Here is a 21725-nt window from a genome sequence, read left to right as displayed (position 1 = left end):
TGTTGTGGTGATATGAGAACACATTTAGAGGGATAACAAATAAAGGGAACTTGTCTCCAGCTTTTTGCCACCTTATCTGAGAGCAGCATAATGTAGGGACACAGACCCTGATTCCAGAGATGTGTCACTTACTTGGCTTCTTGCTGTAGTTTTGATAAAATCAATGTTTATCAGCAGGAGAGTATCACTAGAGAACTAATAAACCTGCTGCCATGTAGTCCTCCACATTCATGAGCTGTGTATAATCCCACCACCGATTGGCAGCTTTCTGCCTACGCACAGTGTATACAGATCACTGTCAATTATTGATGTGTGTGGGGTTTTATGGAGATCAGCATTCAGAGAACTGCTAGATCTGCAGGAGTGTGATTTTATCAAAACTGCAGTCAGCTGCCCAGTAAGTGATGCATCGCAAGAAACAGGGTCTCTGCCCCTACATCATGCTGCTCTCAGATGAGATAGCAAAAAACAGGTGACAGATTTCCTTTAATAAGAGAAAACGTAATGACAGGTTTGCTTTAAGGTGTATCATCACCCATCTAATGTAAAATTATAAAAAAAATTGTAAAAGTCTTGTAAAAAAATGCTAAAATATTAAATTTTTTTCATTGCCTAGCCTTCCCTTATGGTTACAAGTGTGTGTTACATTATAGAGTAAAGTTTATCTTATGAACCAGGCGTGTGCTTTTCGCTCTGAAGTATTTTCCTACACAAGTACATACAAGTGAACACACAATAATAAAGTAATTTCAAGTCTTTTAAACGGTGTTTGAGAAAATATCTAGAATCAAAGTAGTACGTAGTTCTTTGACAGAATACTTAGCAAGAACAACATAATGTGCTTTCTACGTGAACTATGCAATGAGATTGCCCATCAGGCATGCACTTCAATTTGTACATATTAGGATTTGGAAAACCATAAGGCCTTGCTCACACAATGCACCTTTAGACCTTTTTTTTCAGTCAAAACCAGGAGTGGATACATAAAAGAGAATTAATGGTCATTATTTTAAGCTCTCTGTTTACGGCCTACTAAACAATGCATATAGAAGAATAAAAAACTAATTTATTAATGAAACATTGTGTATACCCTGTATCATGAAGTATGGTGGTAACTATGAAGTCATTAGAATTAAAAAAGAAAAAAAGTACAAAAGCCAAAAGGTGAACATACACTTTAAGGGATCTTTGTATATGCAACAGATGACCAATATTCTAACAAAGGCAGAAAGTAGGCTTGCACAGCAGCCATTATAATTCTATTTAAAGAACATTATAAAAAAACATTTCCGAAAATAAATGGAATGTACTGGTGTAAAGTTACTAGATAGCACTGCGCGATGCCAGCAAAACACGCTTTATGTAGCAATGTCCAGTTTCAGCAACGCGCTCTTCACAGATGAATTGAAATACCTGGTGAAAGGTAGCACGGCTTTCAGTGTAAAGCTTTAGGTCCAGAGCACATGAGCGGCTGGTCGCACACGACCAAGACTCTCCAGCTTTGAAATCATGTGGAAACTGGCTAATGCTGGAGGGTGCAGTTCTGGGGTCTCCATGCCTTCAAATGTTTTGCTGGACAATGTGCAAAAAAAAAAGCACAGTATATACTGACATGGGTTAATACCTGGCACATCACTTGCATAAAAGCAGTGAAAAAAATATCGAACATCATTCATTGTCTTAGGGTAAGGTGCTGCCTGTGCAACATGATTTTTGACTACATGTTGTTTAGAAGGGTCACAAATACTAGTGCACCATTTAGATCATGTAGTTAACCCATCTCTGTGGGTCTGAGATCCCTTGTAGGAATTAATTCCAAATGGCTTACTTATTATTATTCGCACCGGGGTGTTGCAGTAATCATGCGACCATTAACAGAAAGCATTTTGAAATTAAATTTGACGTAATGGAAAGCGGTTGGGCTTTAGGAAACAAGTTACTCAGCAGCTGAATTTCGGACAGACAATGCAGTCATGCCGAACGCTACATGAGGTCCCAGCCTCTAAGCACTTTTGCTTATCAAGAAGATGCACACGTTTATTTTACTGCATCAGTACCGCAGTGTCTGTCCATACCGTGACACAAAATGGCCAACCTTGGCACAGTGATGTCACAAGCTTCTGTTTTACTGAATATTCGGGTTACATTTTGTGTATATTGGTCCAAATAAAAGGCTGCTTTGCCATACACAGGTTTAAGGGATATATTCCACTTTACTTCATTGAGACATTTCGGAAGATGGTACCAACTTAGATCCTTAAAGGGGTTGTCCACTACTAGGACAACCCCTTCTTCATCTAAATGTTTTGCCCCAATAAAATAAAAATACCTATACTCATCTCCCGTGCCGACACCGTTCCCGCGAGGTCCGCACTCGCTCTCCCCGGGGCTCCCGTGCGGTTGTTAAATCACTGTCCCTGCCTTCGGACAAATCGAACATGAAGAGGAAATCCAGGCTGCGGGCGCTCTCTTAACTTCCTCTTCGTGTTCCATCCATACGTAGGTGGGAACAGTGACGCCAGCGCTGATTGGGCGCCGGGATCATGTGTCACAACAACCACACGGGAGCCCCAGGACCACGCGTGCTGACACCGCTGGAACGGAACCAGCACGGAAGGAGAGTATAGGTTATATTATTTTAATTGGGGCCAAGTGTGGGGGATGAACATGGGTGGTCCAAGTAGTGGACAACTTCTTTGATCAACACTAGAGTGAAGATGGTAAAAGATTACTGAGCACCTGCTTAACACAGGCCAAGATATACTCACAGCACTCCAACAACATCTGTGCGAATAATCATCTCAATTTGTCTGCTGGAACACAGACCTAGACACTGAAACGTCAGACATAAGCTTAAAGTAACTTTTTATCTTAACCTGCATGTTTTTTTTTGTTTTTTTTTATCAAAATTAGTCTGCTCTGATTGTTTTCTGATATATTTATAGCAGTTTTAGCTCAATTTTTCATTTTACAGAGCTCTAACTCTCCTACATAGACATAGATTTTAAAGCACTCTGCCAGCAGGTTTTTGCTACCACATCAGAGAGCAGCATGAGGTAGGACAAAGAACCTAATTCCATCGATGTATCACTTACTGGGCTCCTTGCTGCAGTTTTTTTTTTTTAAATTACAGGTATATCTGCTGCAGATCTAGCAGTTCTCTGAATGCTGAGCTCTATATAACCCTGCCCACAACACTGATTGGTAGCTTTTTGCGTACACTGTGCATAGGCAGAAAGCATCTAATCAAAGCTTATGAATGTGGAGGACTATATGGAAGCAGGTTTACTCATCCTCTATTGATCTCTTGCTGATAAAACAGTGATTTTATCAAAACTGCAGTAAGTAGCCCAGTAAGTGATCCAGCGCTGGTATCAGGGTCTATGTCTCCACATCATGCTGCTATTAAATTAGGTGGCAAAAACCTGCTAACAGATTCCCTTTAACGATAGCATGCTAGTCTGCAGTAACCACTAAAGGGAGCGTAGGAGCTTACTGCCTAAAGTATTCATGGTGAGATCAGTATATCAGTATGTGGAATTTTTTCAGCTCCCTCTAGTTAGTGGTGGTTGCAGGCAGCAAGTTTGGTGCATTTTACGATGTACGTCCAGTTATACAGAAAAATGATTACAGAGCAGGAATCTGCACTATAATAGGTTTTCTACATCACTTTCATTAATGATTTAGCTTATTATAGTAGTATGGTGCGCCCATGGTCCATGCGGTGTCCTATGCTGTAGAATATAATGTGATTGTTTAGGGCTGGAGACATAAGCCTAGGAGACAGCACAGACCACCGCTGGTTTTGGCTGCTAATTGCGAGCAAAATTGCTATGTATTGTGATTTAGAGTCCATCTCTCGCTATAAGTAAAAGTTACACTTTTAATCTACAGTCTATACAAGTGATTTATAACTCGGTCTCAGTGCTCCAGGCACTATAAAATATAATAAGTGACAATCAGTGCAGAATTCAGAACCAACGTAAGATTGATGGGGTGCGTGCATTTTAAGGGGCTAGCACTTGGTGGTGCACCTGCTCCCATTATTCTAGTGATAAGATCTACACTCATGGACGGCTAGTGATGCCATCTTCAGACATGTCTCATGGAATAAAGTGTATATACTGTAAGGTTATGCTTCACGTAAGCCTACACAGAATATTTTTCATAAATTCATTCTCTAAAACGAAAAGTCATCAGAAGGGGCCGCGTAAGAAAATCCAACAAAAGCATCATCTGCTTCTTCAACACTGGCATTAACAATGGAATAGTCTGAAGATATACAGACAGAATCGGGAACCATGACATCTGTAAACTCTGTGTCAAAATTTGAGATATCATCTGGGCCATCCTAAAATGAAAAAAAAAAAAACACATATTAGAAAATGAATTCAAATCATAGTACAAATTATTAATCCCCTACAAAAAAAGGCCAAAGCCGCAGAGCTACATGTGACAAAATATACAGCTCTGCATGTAGTCACCATAAACTGAACATATATTGCTGGATTCATCAAAGCGCTCACACCACAATTCTGGTGTAAAAGCTTTGAAAAGTCGCAAAATTGAAGTGCAACTTGGAGTTATGACTAAATTTTGCGACTTTTGGAGTCTTCACGCAAGTTACTTCCAGCCCTGCTGAAATGGGAGGAAATGGGCTGGGACAGAAGCATGACGCCACAGTTGGTGTAATTCATGGCGAGATGCGGCGTTCCCTATGCCAGAATTCTCACTCCAGTATCTGACTGGAGTGAGATTTCTGGTGAGGCGCACGCCACTCGTCAGATGCTCCAACTGCATGAAGAGGAGGGCACTTATTCATACCATAAACAAACTATAATACAAATAATCAAGCTTTATTGTAGTATTAGTTATATGATTAAAACTAATTAAAAATACAGAGAATCGTCATGTTAAAAAATATCATAGGGGAGGACATTTCATTATTGTTCATACGTTATAATAAACCATATGGACTGTCCTCCCCCACTTATGTGCCTGACGTCTTGCTGCCCATATGTGGTGGGAGTACGATCCATATGTAGCTCAGGTTATTATTACATACTCTATCTTGTTTGTGAGTCTTCGGTGCCTGGTTTTATGTCAAACATTTAATGACGAAAAAACTGACTGGCACATCCAAAACAAAAAACTGGTGTGTAGAGGTGCTTACTAAGAGTAGACATCTCCATGTAAAACTAACAAATAAAGTAGCACTGTGTATGCAAACATGAAATATATGAAATTTGAATAGCATTACTGCTCAGGAAAATAGAACTAATTGAGAAATCTTAGCGCATAAATTGGCCAATTCATGTGTACCTGATTACCATTTCTTATCGAGGTTACCGCTAAGATTTTTCAATTATTTCTATTTTCCTGAGAAGTAATGCAATTCAAATTTCATATATTTCATGTTTGCATACCTAGTGCTACAGAGTGCGACTTTATTTGTTAAACATTTAATGACAACCATTGTGGCACATATATCCTTGCGCTTCCTGCATCTTTTGCATGTGGCTCTATATATGGAAGCACTTGGCACCTATAGTTTTTTGTATGTGGCCTCATCAATTATATTATTTTTAATAATTTGCATGTATGCATCTATACTTTATTTAAATAACTTGTGTAACAATGATTAAGCTCTAAACTATACCAACATCCCCAATGGAGCCCTTGCTATATGAGCTTCATTACTAAGTATAGACAATAATTATGTCGTATTCACCCCCCCTCCCCTTTTATTTTTGTTAACATGACTATTAAATGTATTAATTGGTTTTAAATCACATAACTAATACTACATCGCGTTCAAACTTATTATGCAAATTGGATTTAAGTGTCACAGGGCAGCAAGGTGGCTCAGTGGTTAGCACTGCAGCTTTGCAGCGCTGGCGTTCAAATCCCACAAAGGACAACATCTGCAAGGACTTTGTATGTTCTCCCCGTGTTTGTGTGGGTTTCCTCTGGGTTCTCCAGTTTCCTCCCACACTCCAAAGACATACTGATTGGGGCTCACAATCTACATTCTCTATGGTGACAGTGATGATAATGTCTGTAAAGCGCTGTGGAATTAATGGCGCTATATAAGTGAGTAACATAAATAAAGATGTAATCTTTTTGTTTTTCAAAGAAACTCATGGATGCCATTGTGCGTGAGGGCTCTTTGATTCACTGAAATCAATCTCAAACATCTGTGATAATAAGTTTACCAGATGAGCCCAATTAAAGGAAAACTACTTACGCATGATGTTTCACATTATTAAGCAGGCCATATTTCAAGCCATATGAGAAAGAAAAATAATTTCTCTGCTGCTGAAAAGCATCAAATAGTGAATGACTTGGACAAGGTATGAAAACATTAGATATTTCTCAAAAACTTAAGTGTGATCATCATATTGTGAAGAGATTTGTGACTAATACAGAGTACAGACGGGTTCCTGCAGATAAAGGCATAATGAGGAAGGTTTCTGCCAGACAAATTCATCGGATTAAGAGAGCAGCTGCTAAAATACCATTACAAAGCAGCAAACAGGTATTTGAAGCTAATGCTGCCTCTGGAGTCCCATGAACCTGAAGGTGTAGGATCCTCCAGAGGCTTGAAGTTGTGCATAAACCTACTATTCGGACCTACACAGTGCTCATAAGCAGAAACAGTGTGCTGTGCGATCCTGGATGGTCCAGATGGATGAAATAGTCGATGGTTGGTGGATGGCCACCATGTTTCAAGAAGGTGGCGGAATCATGTTTTGGGCCGGAATCCTGGGGAGAGAGCTTTTAGGCCCCTTTAGGGTCCATGAAAATGTGAAAATGACCTCGGCAAATTATATAGAATTTCTGACTGACCACTTTCTCCCATGGTAGAAAAAGAACCATGCCATCTGTAGCAAAATCATCTTCATGAATGACAATGCACCATGTCATGCTGCAAAGAATATCTCCAAGTCATTGGCTGCTATTGGCGCAAAAGGAGAGAAACTCAAGGAGTGGCGATCATCCTCCCCTGACCTCAACCCTATTGCAAACCATTGGAGTATCCTCAAGCAAAAGAGCTAAAGATGGTGGGAGACTGTTCACATCAAAACAGCAGCTCTGGGAGGCTATTCTGACATCTTGGAAAGGAATTCAAGCAGAAACTATTCAAAAATTCTCAAGTTCAATGGGTGCAAAAATTGTGAAGGTGATAAAGGAGGAGTCCAATGTTAGCATGTAACTTGGCCCGTTAAGATGTTTTTGATTGAAAAAGCTTTTGATTTCAGTAAATGTGACCTCTTAATGCTGGAAATTCAACATATTACCATTTTCAGTTCTTCACAACCTATAAAATGTTTGGAATCTCTGTGCATAATAGTTTGGAACATGGCATTTTGAGTGTTTTAGTTTTGGAAAAAATACTGATATCATTGGGAGATTTCTCCACTAAAATTTGATTTATGTTCTAACGGTTGACGATTTGATCATTATACCGTGTAAGATGGGTGTCGGACATGTCCTTGAGGGGAGGTATGTATCGCTGAGGTTGGTAGTGTCAGTGATGTAAAACCGGGAAAGCATGCTCTAGCACACATAGTGCTGAGAGGGTTAATTGGGCGTATCAGGGACGGTTTTTACAAGCAGTCATAAGAGACGGGTGGGATTGGCTGCTCACATATCCCTACCCCAGGGTGTGTGTATAAAATGGAGACCGAGTGCCTCATTCAGTGTCTGTGGAGACCTCCAGAGTGTTTGTGCTAAAGGACACTGACTGTGAGCGGGCGAACCCGCCATATTGTATGGACTAATTATTTTCTGTTTTGTTACACTGTGCCGGACAAGGCTGTCTTTTGTTTACTTCTAAAAGTGCGGTTTATGCAGGCATAATAAATCCGCCTTGGACATTTCTAAATAAACAGTATCCTGTGTCTACCTCAAACGCGGCTGAGTGAGTACCAAACCCTACAACTGACTCGCTTGCATCGACCATTTAGGAAAATCAGAGAAAAATAACTTGGAACCTGGTGTACAATAAAGATCATTTGCATCACATTTTGATTGTGGTAGTCATTTTTATAGGTTTATATGTAAATTATTAATTGTTAGGCTTATTTACATACCACATGAGGATCATATGGTGGAGAGATCTTCTTTTCAACCATATCTGTCCAGTTTATAGATGAGAAAAACGGATGATTCTTAATTTCATTCTATAAAGTAAACAAAAATGAAAGGTAATTCTATGCCAGCAAGAAAAAGGGAAATATTTTTTTCTCAGTACGGCTTGGTGATAAATTACAGAACAAAGGACAAGGAAGTTACAATGATTCATACAATGACAGCCTGGAACAAAGTCATTCCAGGAAATTCATGCTCAAAGTATTGAGGTATTATTGTTTCAGGGTTTTGTTGCTTTTAGTATTGGGCCTTAGCTGCTATGGTTCCTTTAGAACACGGCACGTGTGAAGGAACTGCAGACAAGTAGCTAGTTTGCACACCTCATGAAGGTTGATAATTCATAAATATGCACAGAACTGTGGGACAGATGACAGTGCACACTGCCGCTGAATGTGTTGGTCTCATCTGGACCATAAAGAAAACGTCACAATTTTTGGAGTGCAATAATTAAGTGAAGATGAAAACGGTATTATTATATTTTTATTTTAAGTTTGAGCAACACTTACAAAATCATCCTTTGATCCAAGTCTCTGCTTTGGATCTTTTTCAAGTAACTCTTCCAAAATAGATGATGCAGTTATGCTTATATCAGGCCGTGTAACTAGGGATTTGTGCAGAATGTTTTCATACATGACTGCAGTGTCACGATGATAAAATGGAGGCTGCAAAAACAAACAAGTAAAATTATTGATGAGAAAACATGAAACCAAGCAAATGTACAAAAGATGATTTACCATGCAATGTCAGAAATGTTTAACGTTACACTGTGACATATAGTTTATCTGTATCCGCAGCCAGAATAAGGGTGACGAGATTCTGAAATAACATTTCACTGTTAAAAGGGTCTCCATTGTGCACCCTCATTCTCTGAATTTAACTAAAAAAGTGAGGTGTGTGGCTGCACCGATATGGGATATCTATATGAAATCTGACCCTTTCTAAACAAATAAGCAGAGGCATAACTATCGCGGTGGCAGAGGTCGCCACCATGACGGGACCTGGTGGACGAGGGACCTGGCTCTGCCAGGAAATACTTCACCTGGATTCGAGTCCTCGGACGCACATTCAGCTGAAGTGTATTTTGCCGCACAGACCCATCGGGTCCATGCGTGACAATACACGAAGCTGGCCAATCAGAGGCCAGCAGCTGACGCTGGCGTGCACGTGGGTTGAGGGCACATGGCAGTGACGTCAAGCACGCTGAAGTCAGCTGCCGGCTTCAGAAGAGGATGCCGCGCAGTGAGGGGAGTGGATGGGAGTAGAGTATAATGGTTTATTTTTTCTATACATTATAGAACAGCGGCAGAACAGAGAAAAATATACCAGGATGAGGGATATATGTATACCAGGATGAGGAATATATACAGGGTCGTCCAAAAGTAGGTGGACTGAAAGTGTAATAAGGTTATGAAGGGGGAGATTTATCAAACACTAAATTGCAGCTGCCTGTCTGGATCATCCTCCAATAAACCATGAATTAGACGTGGATGATAAGCTTTCCACCCAATAGATTTCAGGATTCGCATGATAGAAGCTTGTGAAATTCCCAATTCCAAAGAGGCTCTTCTGGTGGACTTTTTTGGACTCTGAACAAATGTTTCAGCAACAAGTTGTTTACTATCTTCTGTACAGACTGTTTTGGGTCGACCAGTTTTTGGAGCATTAAGGATTGAGCCAGTGGCATTGAATTTGTCACGAATGTGGTAAATGGTTGTCTCTTTGGGGCTTGAGAACCAAATGTTTCAACCCAATTTGCTCTAACGGTTTCAGCATTTTGAGATTTCCAATACTCTGTTAAAATCCATTTTCTTTGATCTGTATTTAAATTATTTGCCATTATGTGTTATCTGAATTATCTGAAAAGAAAACAGATTTGGGGGAGATCTATCTGGAAAAACTAGATCTGTGAAACTGGCTCAGTTGCCCTTAGCAACCAATCAGATTCCACCTTTCATTTTCCAGAGTCAGTGAGGAATGAAAAGTGGAATCTGATTGGTTGCTAAGGGCAACTGAGCCAGTTTCACTTTACACCATGTTTGATAAATCTCCCCCTTCATAACCTTATTACACTTTCTGTCCACCTACTTTTGGACCACCCTGTATACACTGCTCAAAAAAATAAAGGGAACACTCAAACAACACATCCTAGATCTGAATGAATGAAATATTCTCATTGAATACTTTGTTCTGTACAAAGTTGAATGTGCTGACAACAAAATCACACAAAAATCATCAATGGAAATCAAATTTATTAACCAATGGAGGCCTGGATTTGGAGTCACCCCCAAAATTAAAGTGGAAAAACACACTACAGGCTGATCCAACTTTGATGTAATGTCCTTAAAACAAGTCAAAATGAGGCTCAGTATTGTGTGTGGCCTCCACGTGCCTGTATGACCTCCCTACAACGCCTGGGCATGCTCCGGATGAGGTTGCGGATGGTCTCCTGTGGGATCTCCTCCCAGACCTGGACTAAAGCATCCGCCAACTCCTGGATAGTCTGTGGTGCTACATGACGATGGTGGATGGAGCGAGACATGATGTCCCAGATGTGCTCAATCGGAATCAGGTCTGGGGAACGGGCGGGCCAGTCCATAGCTTCAATGCCTTCATCTTGCAGGAACTGCTGACACACTCCAGCCACATGAGGTCTGGCATTGTCCTGCATTAGGAGGAACACAGGGCCAACCGCACCAGCATATGGTCTCACAAGGGGTCTGAGGATCTCATCTCGGTACCTAATGGCAGTCAGGCTACCTATGGTGAGCACATGGAGGGCTGTGCAGCCCTCCAAAGAAATGCCACCCCACACAATTACTGACCCACTGCCAAACCGGTCATACTGAAGGATGTTGCAGGCAGTATATCGCTGTCCACGGCGTCTCCAGACTCTGTCACATGTGGTCAGTGTGAACCTGCTTTAATCTGTGAAGAGCACAGGGCGCCAGTGGCGACTTTGCCAATCCTAGTGTTCTGTGGCAAATGCCAAGCGTCCTGCACGGTGTTGGGCTGTGAGAACAACCCCCATATGTGGACATCAGGTCCTCATACCACCCTCATGGAGTCTGTTTCTAACCGTAAGTGCAGACACCTGCACATTTGTGGCCGGCTGGAGGTCATTTTGCAGGGCTCTGGCAGTGCTCCTCCTTGCACAAAAGTGGAGGTAGCGGTCCTACTGCTGCGTTGTTGCCCTCCTATGGCCCCCTCCACGTCTCCTGGTGTACTGGCCTGTCTCCTGGTAGTGCCTCCAGCCTCTGGACACTACGCTGACAGACACAGCTCGCACTGATGTGCCATTCCGGATGAGCTGCACTACCTGAGCAACTTCTGTGGGTTGTAGAGTCCATCTCATGCTACCATGAGTGTGAAAGCTGTGTGGTCCCCACTTGCAGAACCACTCCTTTATTGAGTGTGTCTTGATAATTGCCAATAATTTCCATCTATTGTCTATTCCATTTGCACAACAGCACGTGAAATTGATTGTCAATCAGTGTTGCTTCCTAAGTGGACAGTTTGATTTCACAGAAGTTTGATTTACTTGGAGTTATATTCTGTTTAAGTGTTCCCTTTATTTTTTGAGCAGTGTATATCAGGATGGGGCCCAGGAAAAGGGGCATATACAGTATATCAGGATGGGGGGGTAGGGGAGCCCCAGACCAAATCTTGCATCGGGGCCCATCAGACTCTAGTTACGCTACTGCAAAGAAGGAAACTACAACAAATAAATGACATTTAGGTTTCATGCTTGAAGGCATGCTTGAGGATTTTCCTATGCTTTCCATGTGCGGGACAGGCGCTCCTAATGTACTTTATTATCTGGGTGGAGAGTGCATGTATGTTTTATATTATAAATGGTGACTGAGGCTTTACCATCTTTATGCTAACTCTAGGCCTTTATATAACAGGTGATTATTGGGTCCAGCATGTGTATCAGATATCTTAGATTTTTTAGTGGCTGCAGTCACGTACATCTTGAGAATCAGAGCAACTCCCAGTGTTACAGTGGATGAATGTGAGGGAAACTTAATGATCCTCTGTCATCTATTTAGCCCCATTACAAAGAAGAACAGCAGCACTGCAAGGTGCGTATATTGTATTGCTGTTCTAAGCAACTAAATCTGTTTTTCCTTTGTTACAGACAGTACACTAGTAAGGGGCTTACAACAGGTGAACCCCATTCAAAAAGGTCAGCTATTGATACTGAATTAGAATAATATATTCATATTTACAATATTACATACAATACAATATTCCTAATACAATAAATGCAGAACTGATATTTACCAGGCCATGCAGCATTTCAAAAAGGACAGATCCAAGACACCACCAGTCTACAGTGTTGTCATACGGCTGTTTCTTTATCACTTCTGGTGCTAGGTACTGAAAAAAAACAGTATGTACATTTAATGCAATCTTTCACCAAGTCAAGAAAGTTTTTCGCCCTATTTTAAAGGAACTTTCCAAGAGTTATTTTTGTGCTTACAGATGTGATGCATAGAGCCGGCACTGACTTCATCACAATCATGTCAAGTACCATACTGATTTGATGGCAGAACAAAATATTAAAACTGTGGCACAGACAAATTCATAAGTGAAAATAGCCAGTTAGAAAACAAGCACTAAGTAGAGATCCTTGCACTGTTCAAGACATAAGGACTATCTTCTGACCGCATCAGAAGGACTAATGTAAAAACAGATGCCTTTGTGCCCAACATAACAGTGCCAAAGTGTTATATTGGGCACAGCAAAGGGGTTAAACTAAACAGTAAGTTTCATGAAAGACACAAATGATAAAACTTCTATTCAAACATGATGTTTTTATATGACTCAGTTGCAGGATTTCTTCTGTATATTTACTAAGGGAATTTATGGCTCAGCCAGAACTTCTAGGGGTGCAGGTATATTTTGAGAATAACTGATAAAGGAAGTTCCACAGCTGTACTAAGTATTGTACTTGTATAATAACAGCACCATACAGTAAAACAACAGTGCCATACAGAAAACAATACACAAATGGTAGAGTTCTGCAGGTATGGCTTCAATACCAGAAAAAATTAAAGAGAAACATATAATACAGACAATATAAAAGCAACACTGGATTGGGTTATTCCGTATATACACACACACACACACACACACACACACACACACACGTAACCTAAATTTAGAGAGGCTCTCCAGGCAACATTATTATGGGTAGAGTAGCCTTATTTTTGCAGTTTTGGGTTGCAAAATGTGAGCAAAATTTACAAGCGGCAGGATGCCTTGAATATAATAGTTAGATTTAGCAGAGCAATCTACTTTTCAGAAAGTTCAATACCAGCAAATGGGAGATCTGAAAAAACCATAGCTTGCTGTGCATAACTGACTCCATAACTCCTAATAACTTGTATGGAAATTATGAAAACCATGTAGATCAGCCTGCTTACATAAGCCCAGCCAACACCAGCAGCCTCATATAGAGTGGTTTTCGCATTTTAGCTATTAAAAGGGAATCTGTCACCTGCTTTTTGTCACCTAATTTAAGAGCAGCATAATGTAGAGATAAAGTTGATGTGTCACTCTCTAGGCTGCTTGTTGTAGTTTTCTGGGGTGGCGTGCTCCACTTGGGACATTTGCGGTGGCCGCCAGTCTATACATGTAGTAAATATAGGATATGAATAGAAAGAGTGATATTGTTATTATGCATTGCCCGTTATATACTACATATGGAGTGTGTTTTCAGTGATACCGGATGACCACCGCTTAAACTTTGTTTATACCACTATTTGGAATTATGTAGAGATTGTATTCCCATGTTTGGTGCCATCTTTGCGCATTTTATCCATTTATGTCTGTCGTGTGCACCCTCTCCATTTACTGTATGTATTTTATGTATTTAATAAAGATTTCTACCTTTTCATACAATTATGGACTTTGTTGATAGTTTTCGTAGCTGTACAGCTTCCACTTTGAGCATTGTAATGTGTCACTTTCTAGGCTGATTGTGGCAGTGACTCGCCCCCTGGGCCGAGGGGCACCTGGAACCGGGCTTCTGGGGGTTGTAGTATCCGTGGCGGTGACCCGGTCCCGTGGCTCAGGGTGGTCAGGCCGATGGAGGTATTTTTGTGGGGGTTTTAGGTTAATTGTCCGACTACGCCACCCGTGAATTGCAGTCAGCGCGGACCGCCGCTGCAAGGCAGACCGCTGGGGCCGATGGTGTGTGCAGCTGAGGTAGTATGACTCCCCACGGGAAGAGTGGAGCCCCAGGGCAGTGTTGTAGATGATGGGAGTGATGGTGCGAGCGTCCCAGCACTAGTAATGCTGGCGCGGCAATGAAGCACAGAGACGTGGGGTTGCAGTTCAAAGGCTTTACTCACAGTTCTTTATATTCCAAATCACTTCGGTACCGGTAGTGACTGCCCAAGCCGTGCTGCGTCCACCAGGCAAGGGGCTTGGTCAACCCCCAGGCAATTCCAGAGTGTGGCACAGGACTCCCTTCGATTCCTTTCTCTGTCCGTGCCCCACAAGTGACACTACTTTTGTCCAGCTGCCTCGGGCCTTCTCTTGGGACGTTGGATGTCCACTTCCCTGACCCTATGTGGTATGCCTTTCTAGTAGGTGTAGTGAGGGGTCGCACCAAGATGTGATCACGACCGCCGGTCCTTGGCTGAGGATTAGTCGCCTCCACCAACTTGGGATCCGGTACCCTGTTCTGCCAACCCGTCACCCGCAATCTCCTGGGCCTTTGGGGTTCCTTCTGCCTTCGTGTCTCTGGGCCTCTCTTAGTGTTCCGTTCCTTTCTTCCTCTCCTTTCTGTTCCTCTCTGCTGGTCCTGTCCTCTCTGTTGTTTCTGGCCTTCACTCCAGGCCTGCCTCGTGGAGCTGGGCCCAGACTGAGCCACAGCTCCCCGTCAGCCCTCTCTGGCTGAGCTCCTTCTCTCCTCTTTTCCTCCTGACTGAACTAACCACTGTCCTAAGATGGTGCCCACCTTATATACCTCCCTCTCTGTGTATGAGCCCAGGTGACTTGCAACCAATGGGTTCCTACCTATGCCCAGAGACCCACCCCTATCTGCTCCTACACCACTGGGTATTCCACCCCCCCGCCCCACTCCAGCCAGGGACAGATGCTGTCGTGCCTGCACTTCTGTCTAGTGGGAGCACCGTTGAGCTGTCCCTCGGAAATGGGGTATGTGTGATGCATGCAGCTTACTGAGTCCTGGTCCACACTCCATCCTTACCCGGGAGTGGAATATCACACCTCTGGTCTGAGGTGCAATACCCCTGTAGCGGCCGAACCCTCGGGGCGCTACAGTAGTTTTGACAAAATCACTTTATCAGCATGTTATCATCGCTAGAGGACTAGTAAACCTGTGGCCATGTAGTCCTCCACATTCATGACCTTTGTATAACCCCACCCCTGATTGGTAGCTTTCTGCCTATGCACAGTGCCTATGCACAGTGTACACAGAAAGCTGCCAATCAGGGGTGGGGTTGTGGTTATACAGAGCTCAGCATTAAGAGAACTGCTAGATCTGCAGCAATTAAACAGTGATTTTATCAAACCTACAGCAAGTAGCCCAATAAGTGACATCACTGGAATCAGGGTCTCTGCCTCCACATCAGGCTGTTCTCAGATGGGATAGCGATAACCTGGTGACAGATTTCCTTTGATGACTGAGATGGGAACACCTGATAAATATCATTTGTAAAGTGGTATTCTTACATTACTTTATTTGCACAGTTGTCAGGTGGTCACTATATTTTATCAATACCTGGTAATCTATTTTGTCATTGACACTTTACAGTAAGTTATTTTTTAGTGTATATCAGCACTACATAGCACTGTTATATAAGCAACTGTATGAAAGTGTTATTTTACTGATGAATATCAATTTTATTTGGGTAGACTTAGTTTTTATTTTTTCCACCTTCAGGCTAACATACTGTATGGAGCCTATAATTTAGCATGGCATTTTGTGCACTGTATAGCAGCATGCCAAAAAAGGTTCTGCACAGGGCACCATCCATCATAAGACTGGTTCCAATTGAATATATAAAGCTCCTTTAGGCAAGTGGCTGCAAGAACAAACTTGTTTCCTTAGACATCACAGCAGCTTAATGTTGACATAGTTACATTACTTCATCTGCTCACATTGTGTAGGCAAATTTCACATTTGTACACTACAGTCCAAAAAGGGCAGCAGCTGGTTTCATGCTACATTCAGTAACGCTCCTAAGAGGAGTTTATAGCATAAGATTCCCTCGGTCCACATAGGGCATAAAGACCTCAGTGGGATCACAAGAGTTCCTTTTATAAAAGTAATCCTTGTCACCCGTACGCGGGCACGAGCTTACCTCTGGCGTCCCACAGAAGGTTAGGGTTTTGTCTGAATTTGAAATTCCTTCTTTGCAAAGTCCAAAGTCAGTTAAAACAATATGGCCCTAGATGAAAAGAAATTAAGAGTGACAATTATTCTTCTCATTTTTCCCTTAATCCCATTAACCGGGCACATAAAAAAAAAATTATAATAAATTTAAGCTTTAATTAGCCCGTGCGTCTAGAGCAGAGCTTCCATCGCTGCTCCCGTTGTAATGTTAGCACTGCAGACAATAACGGACATCAACTACTGCAGCCAGTAACTGAGCTAAGGAAGGCGGGAGGAGCCGCTGAGCTCAGTCATTAGCTGCAGCGCTGTCAGTGTGATATCAGCACTGCAGACAATAACACTGGGAGCAGTGGCAGAAACTCATCGATGGACCTGGGGACGGTGAGTAAAGAAATTTGTTGTGGTTGCTTTTTTTTTGTTTTAAAACTTTGCCTAGCAACAGAGGCAACTTTAAGGCTTTAAGAAGCACTAAATGAAATCAAGATTAAAAATGTGGTACTCAGTAAGGGTAATTTTTTTCAGACCAAGCAGAGGGAAAAAATTATGGAATCACTCAATTCTGAGGAAAAAATTATGGAATTACCCTGTAAATTTTCATTTCCAAAACTAACACCTGCATCAAATTACATTTGCTCGTTAGTCTGCATCTAAAAAGGAGTAATCACACCTTGGAGAGCTGTTGCACCAAGTGAACTGACATTAATCATGGCTCCAACACGAAAGATGTCAATTGAAACAAAGGAGAGGATTATCAAACTCTTAAAAGAAGGTAAATCATCACACAATGTTGCAAAAGATGTTGGTTGTTCACAGTCAGCTGTGTCTAAAATCTGGACCAAATACAAACAACATGGGAAGGTTGTTAAAGGCAAACATACTGGTAGACCAAGGAAGACATCAAAGCGTCAAGACCTGAAACTTAAAGCAATATGTCTCCAAAACAGGAAATGCACAACAAAACAAATGAGGAACGAATGGGAGGAAACTGGAGTCAATGTCTGTGACCGAACTGTAAGAAACAGCCTAAAGGAAATGGGATTTACATACAGAAAAGCTACAAAAAAGACATCATTAACACCTAAACAGAAAAAAATAAGGTTACAATGGGCTAAGGAAAAGCAATCGTGGACTGTGGATGACTGGATGAAAGTCATATTCAGTGATGAATCGCGAATCTGCATTGGGCAAGGTGATGATGCTGGAACTTTTGTTTGGTGCCGTTCCAATGAGATTTATAAAGATGACGGCATGAAGAGAACATGCAAATTTCCACAGTCATTGACGATATGGGACTGCATGTCAGGTAAAGGAACTGGGGAGATGGCTGTCATTACATCTTCAATAAATGCCCAAGTTTACATTGATATTTTGGACAGTTTTCTTATCCCATCAATTGAAAGGATGTTTGGGGATGATGACATCATTTTTCAAGATGATAATGCATCCTGCCATAGAGCAAAAACTGTGGAAAACATTCCTTGAAAGAAGACACATAAGGTCAATATCATGGCCTGCAAATAGTCCGGATCTCAATCCAATTGAAAATCTTTGGTGGAAGTTGAAGAAAATGGTCCATGACAAGGCTCCAGCCTGCAAAGCTGATCTGGCAACAGCAATCAGAGAAAGTTGGAGCCAGATTGATGAAGAGTACTATTTGTCACTCATTAAGTCCATGCCTCAGAGACTGCAAGCTGTTATTAAAGCCAGAGGTGGTGCAACAAAATACTAGTGATGTATTGGAGTGTTCTTTTGTGTGTTCGTTTTTCATGATTCCATAATTTTTTTTCCTCAGAATTGAGTGATTCCATAATTTTTTCCCTTTGCTTGGTCTGAAAAAAATTACCCTTACTGAGTACCACATTTTTAATCTTGATTTCCTTTAGTGTTTCTTAAAGCCCTAAAGTTGCCATTTGAAATGACTTTAGTTTTGTGCCATGTCTGTGATCTGCTTTTTTTCAACAACATTAAACAACTGAATGAACACCCTCCGAGCCGGTGATTCCATAATTTTTGCCAGGGGTTGTACTACAATAAAAGCATTTTTTCCTAATAATGTTCACCATCACCAGGTCTCCTCTATCCTAATTCTATTTTTCTATTTATTTCCTCTATGTGCAAAAATATTACCTAAAATGTTATGTATTTCACAAGGGATCAGTTTAATCAGTTGATTTGCTCCAGTTTTCCGTTGTAACTTCATTAAAAAATATGATGATTCAACATGTACCATATTGAAAGGGCCCAACACACAACTTTTCTGAATATGTCAGAATGCCTTGGAATAAAGTGGGTACAGCTATAATGTAGCACGCCGCGTCACTCAATTATTACATTTTTTACCACTGTTCTACTTTGTAAAGTGTTAGAAAACAACTACGGGTCTGGCCTAGCAGTAATTTTACTCCTGTATCGTATTCATCATATCAATGCAGTATGCGACCTGCTAATGACTATATGAAACACTACACAAGGGAGAAATAAGTTCAACACTTTGCCAGAATTAAGAATTTTGCTCAGTTGTAATATAAAGGTGAAATCCGCAGGATAATTTACATGTAAATCTGAATGTTTTCGGTTGAGTTCTGCTGATATTTCCATTTTAACCCATTGTCACTATGTGACTGCAGACTTGTGAATTCTCACATCGCATGCTCTGCACGCTGGGAGGATTCTCTGGCACCGGGGGCAGGCAGTTATGTAACCGCAAGTATGTGATTTGTATACATGCAGTCACATGCCAACTAGACATTTGTGGCCTCGCTCAATGCAAGTGTATTGAGTGAGGCCGAACACTTCTAGTCGGAATGTGGCTGGAAAGATACAAATCACATACCTGAGGTCACCTGACTGCCTGCTCCCGGCGTAAGAGAATCCTCACAGCGTGCAGAGCATGCGATGTGAGGATTCACAAGTCTGCAGTCATATAAGAGTGACTGCAGACATGTAGCCTAAGGCCAGACAAACCCTTTAAACAGATTGTGCTCGTCACAACAGCTGTGGCTATCTAATGACTTTGCCATTGTAGTACCTTGTGGGTCACAATCCTACCCCATTTACCTGCATTTCACTGTGAAGTAGCACTGGCATAAAGACATGTTTGGCCACGCAACCTTGGTCACGGTCCGAAGTCACGGTGTAGCCCCAACCATAAATTAAAGCAACTTTTCTGTCCGAAGCTACCTCATATGTATAAGAATATGTATAATATAATATACATTAAGAATAGTTTATTACCTTTGAGTCTAACAGTATATTTTCTGGTTTTAGGTCCCTGTCAATAAAGGGAATATTTCATTAGAAGTGCGTCCCATTATAAATACATCTTATGAGGAGTCACTGCAGAATAGAAGGAATAGCATACCGGTATATGATTTCAATTGAGTGCAAGTATCCCAAAGCACTACCAATTTCTGCAGCATAAAATAGTGCCCTCGGCTCAGCAAAATATCGCTCTCTTTGTAGATGATAAAAAAGCTAGAAGAGAAATGTATATTATTTTATTGTACAATATTTTAGCCAGTCATAAAATGTAATCTTCTAAATTTATCATAATGAATTTTCTATATTTTTGCTTTTACTTAAAACATAACTTATCAAAGACTCAAGAAATTGAAAACGTATGTAAACGTAAATGTATACACTTGGCTTTTAAAGCTTAAACCAAATGTCAGAATTCTGGAAGAATAAAATGTGGAATTAGTCATTGGCTGACCAACATAAAACTGCAATGCAATCATGCCCAAATCAGTGCTGACCCAGTGCTTCTAGATGTTTGGCAAGCAGGTCAGATGCCCCGATAGCTTCACCGCATGTGTGGTTTACTAAAACAGGAAAGAATACTGATAAGACAACTGGAGGATGACCTGCAACCACGGCCACAACGCCGATTACACAATGTAAAATGTACCAAAGCTGAATGCACTAAACACCTATGAGGTTAGCTGCTCAAAGATTTGCTGGGTGACACGATATCTTTAGCAATGGCAAGTCAGGGTCACTGATCACAATGCTTTCTCTAGGATAGAATTGCTAATTAAACTCAGGTTTAAATTTAAACCGTTATGATCGAAGGAGAAAAAAAAAAATCTCATTGGTCCAAGTCTCTAGATTTTAATTACATAATTGTTAACTAATCTCAATCTAAAAGAAGATTTAAGAGGTTGTCCAGCTTTTACTGATGACCCATCATTACGATAGGGCGTTCTTACAACCGACACCCGTTGATCAGACGTTTGCAATTCCAGGGGCGGATTAGTGTAAACTGTATGCGGAGCTGGAACTAAAACTCCACTGCTCTACACACTGTTAATAGACTCCCAATGATACGTCATCCATATCATACGTCTGGAAATCCACTTTTAGTTTTATTTTTGCCAGTACAATGATTTACAGTCAATAATAGGTGTATGTTAAAGCTAAATTACAAAATGCAAAGTTTAGGTCAAAAATAGATTAAAAAAACCTGAAGATTCAGCTTTGGGCCATAGTTGGATGGATATTTTTACCTAAGGCTATATTATATGCACATTAGGTTTTTGCCACACGTTTGTGCTCCATCTGAAGCCTTGAAAAACTGCATTTTGTCGGAACCTCTGATGGAGACATTCACCATGATAAGATGGACGGAGTCACTTTTGTGCTCCATTTGGCCTCAGTTTCAGCAGTACCTGTGCTTCAGGGTAACACAAAAGTGTGGTAGACGCGCATTATAGTGAAAGGCCAGGTCAGGGGTTCCATCCGAATTACATTTTTCAGGGCTTCAGAAAGAACAGCCATAAATGTATAGCTTGAACTCGATAAAAACCAGCCTAAGACATTTATGTAAATGTGCTCAGCCGACTCCCTTAGAAGAGAACCTTTCTATTCATTCTTTACTTATTATGGCATGAATATTAGGGGGACCCCTCGTGGAGATGGGTACCGGTCCTACCTATGGGACCAGCACCATCAGACATGTATGGCATATCCTGTCAATATGTCATAATTGTCAAAAGTGGGAATCCCTTTTAAAAACCTATTTTTGCCCTTTAATTCACTTCAGAAAAGTCATTGTGGAGATCCTCTACTGTCCTATATTTGACCAAAGCTGAAAACGGATTTAGCTATACCAATAAAGCACGGGATGAGTAACCCAGGAGTCAGCACCATACAGTGACTAATCATTAAGCGGAGGTGTCATCAGCCAGCTGGGGGGTATAAC

General features: G+C 41.2%; 1 protein-coding gene across 2 annotated transcripts in view; it reads right to left on the bottom strand.

Annotated features, from left to right (window-relative positions):
* Positions 1-1048: 1048 nt before the first annotated feature.
* Positions 1049-21725, bottom strand: part of SGK3 (serum/glucocorticoid regulated kinase family member 3) — an 84515-nt gene continuing 63838 nt past the window's right edge. For both annotated transcript variants that reach the window (XM_073679398.1, XM_073679397.1), the window contains exons 11-17: positions 19887-19999; positions 19760-19796; positions 16494-16580; positions 12439-12534; positions 8661-8816; positions 8097-8186; positions 1049-4351 (exon numbers count right to left, since the gene is read on the bottom strand). In XM_073679398.1, coding sequence (XP_073535499.1) covers positions 4181-4351; positions 8097-8186; positions 8661-8816; positions 12439-12534; positions 16494-16580; positions 19760-19796; positions 19887-19999 — 750 coding nt within the window. In that variant the 3' untranslated portion in view covers positions 1049-4180. The remainder of the gene's footprint in view (positions 4352-8096; positions 8187-8660; positions 8817-12438; positions 12535-16493; positions 16581-19759; positions 19797-19886; positions 20000-21725) is intronic.

The sequence above is a fragment of the Phyllobates terribilis genome, unplaced genomic scaffold (genome assembly GCF_046119375.1).
Source record: "Phyllobates terribilis strain yellow unplaced genomic scaffold, ASM4611937v1 Scaffold_4__5_contigs__length_816908805, whole genome shotgun sequence".
Classification (NCBI taxonomy): Eukaryota; Metazoa; Chordata; class Amphibia; order Anura; family Dendrobatidae; genus Phyllobates; species Phyllobates terribilis.
Note: the sequence above shows the minus strand (reverse complement) of the source record. Positions and strands in the feature narration are given on the sequence as shown.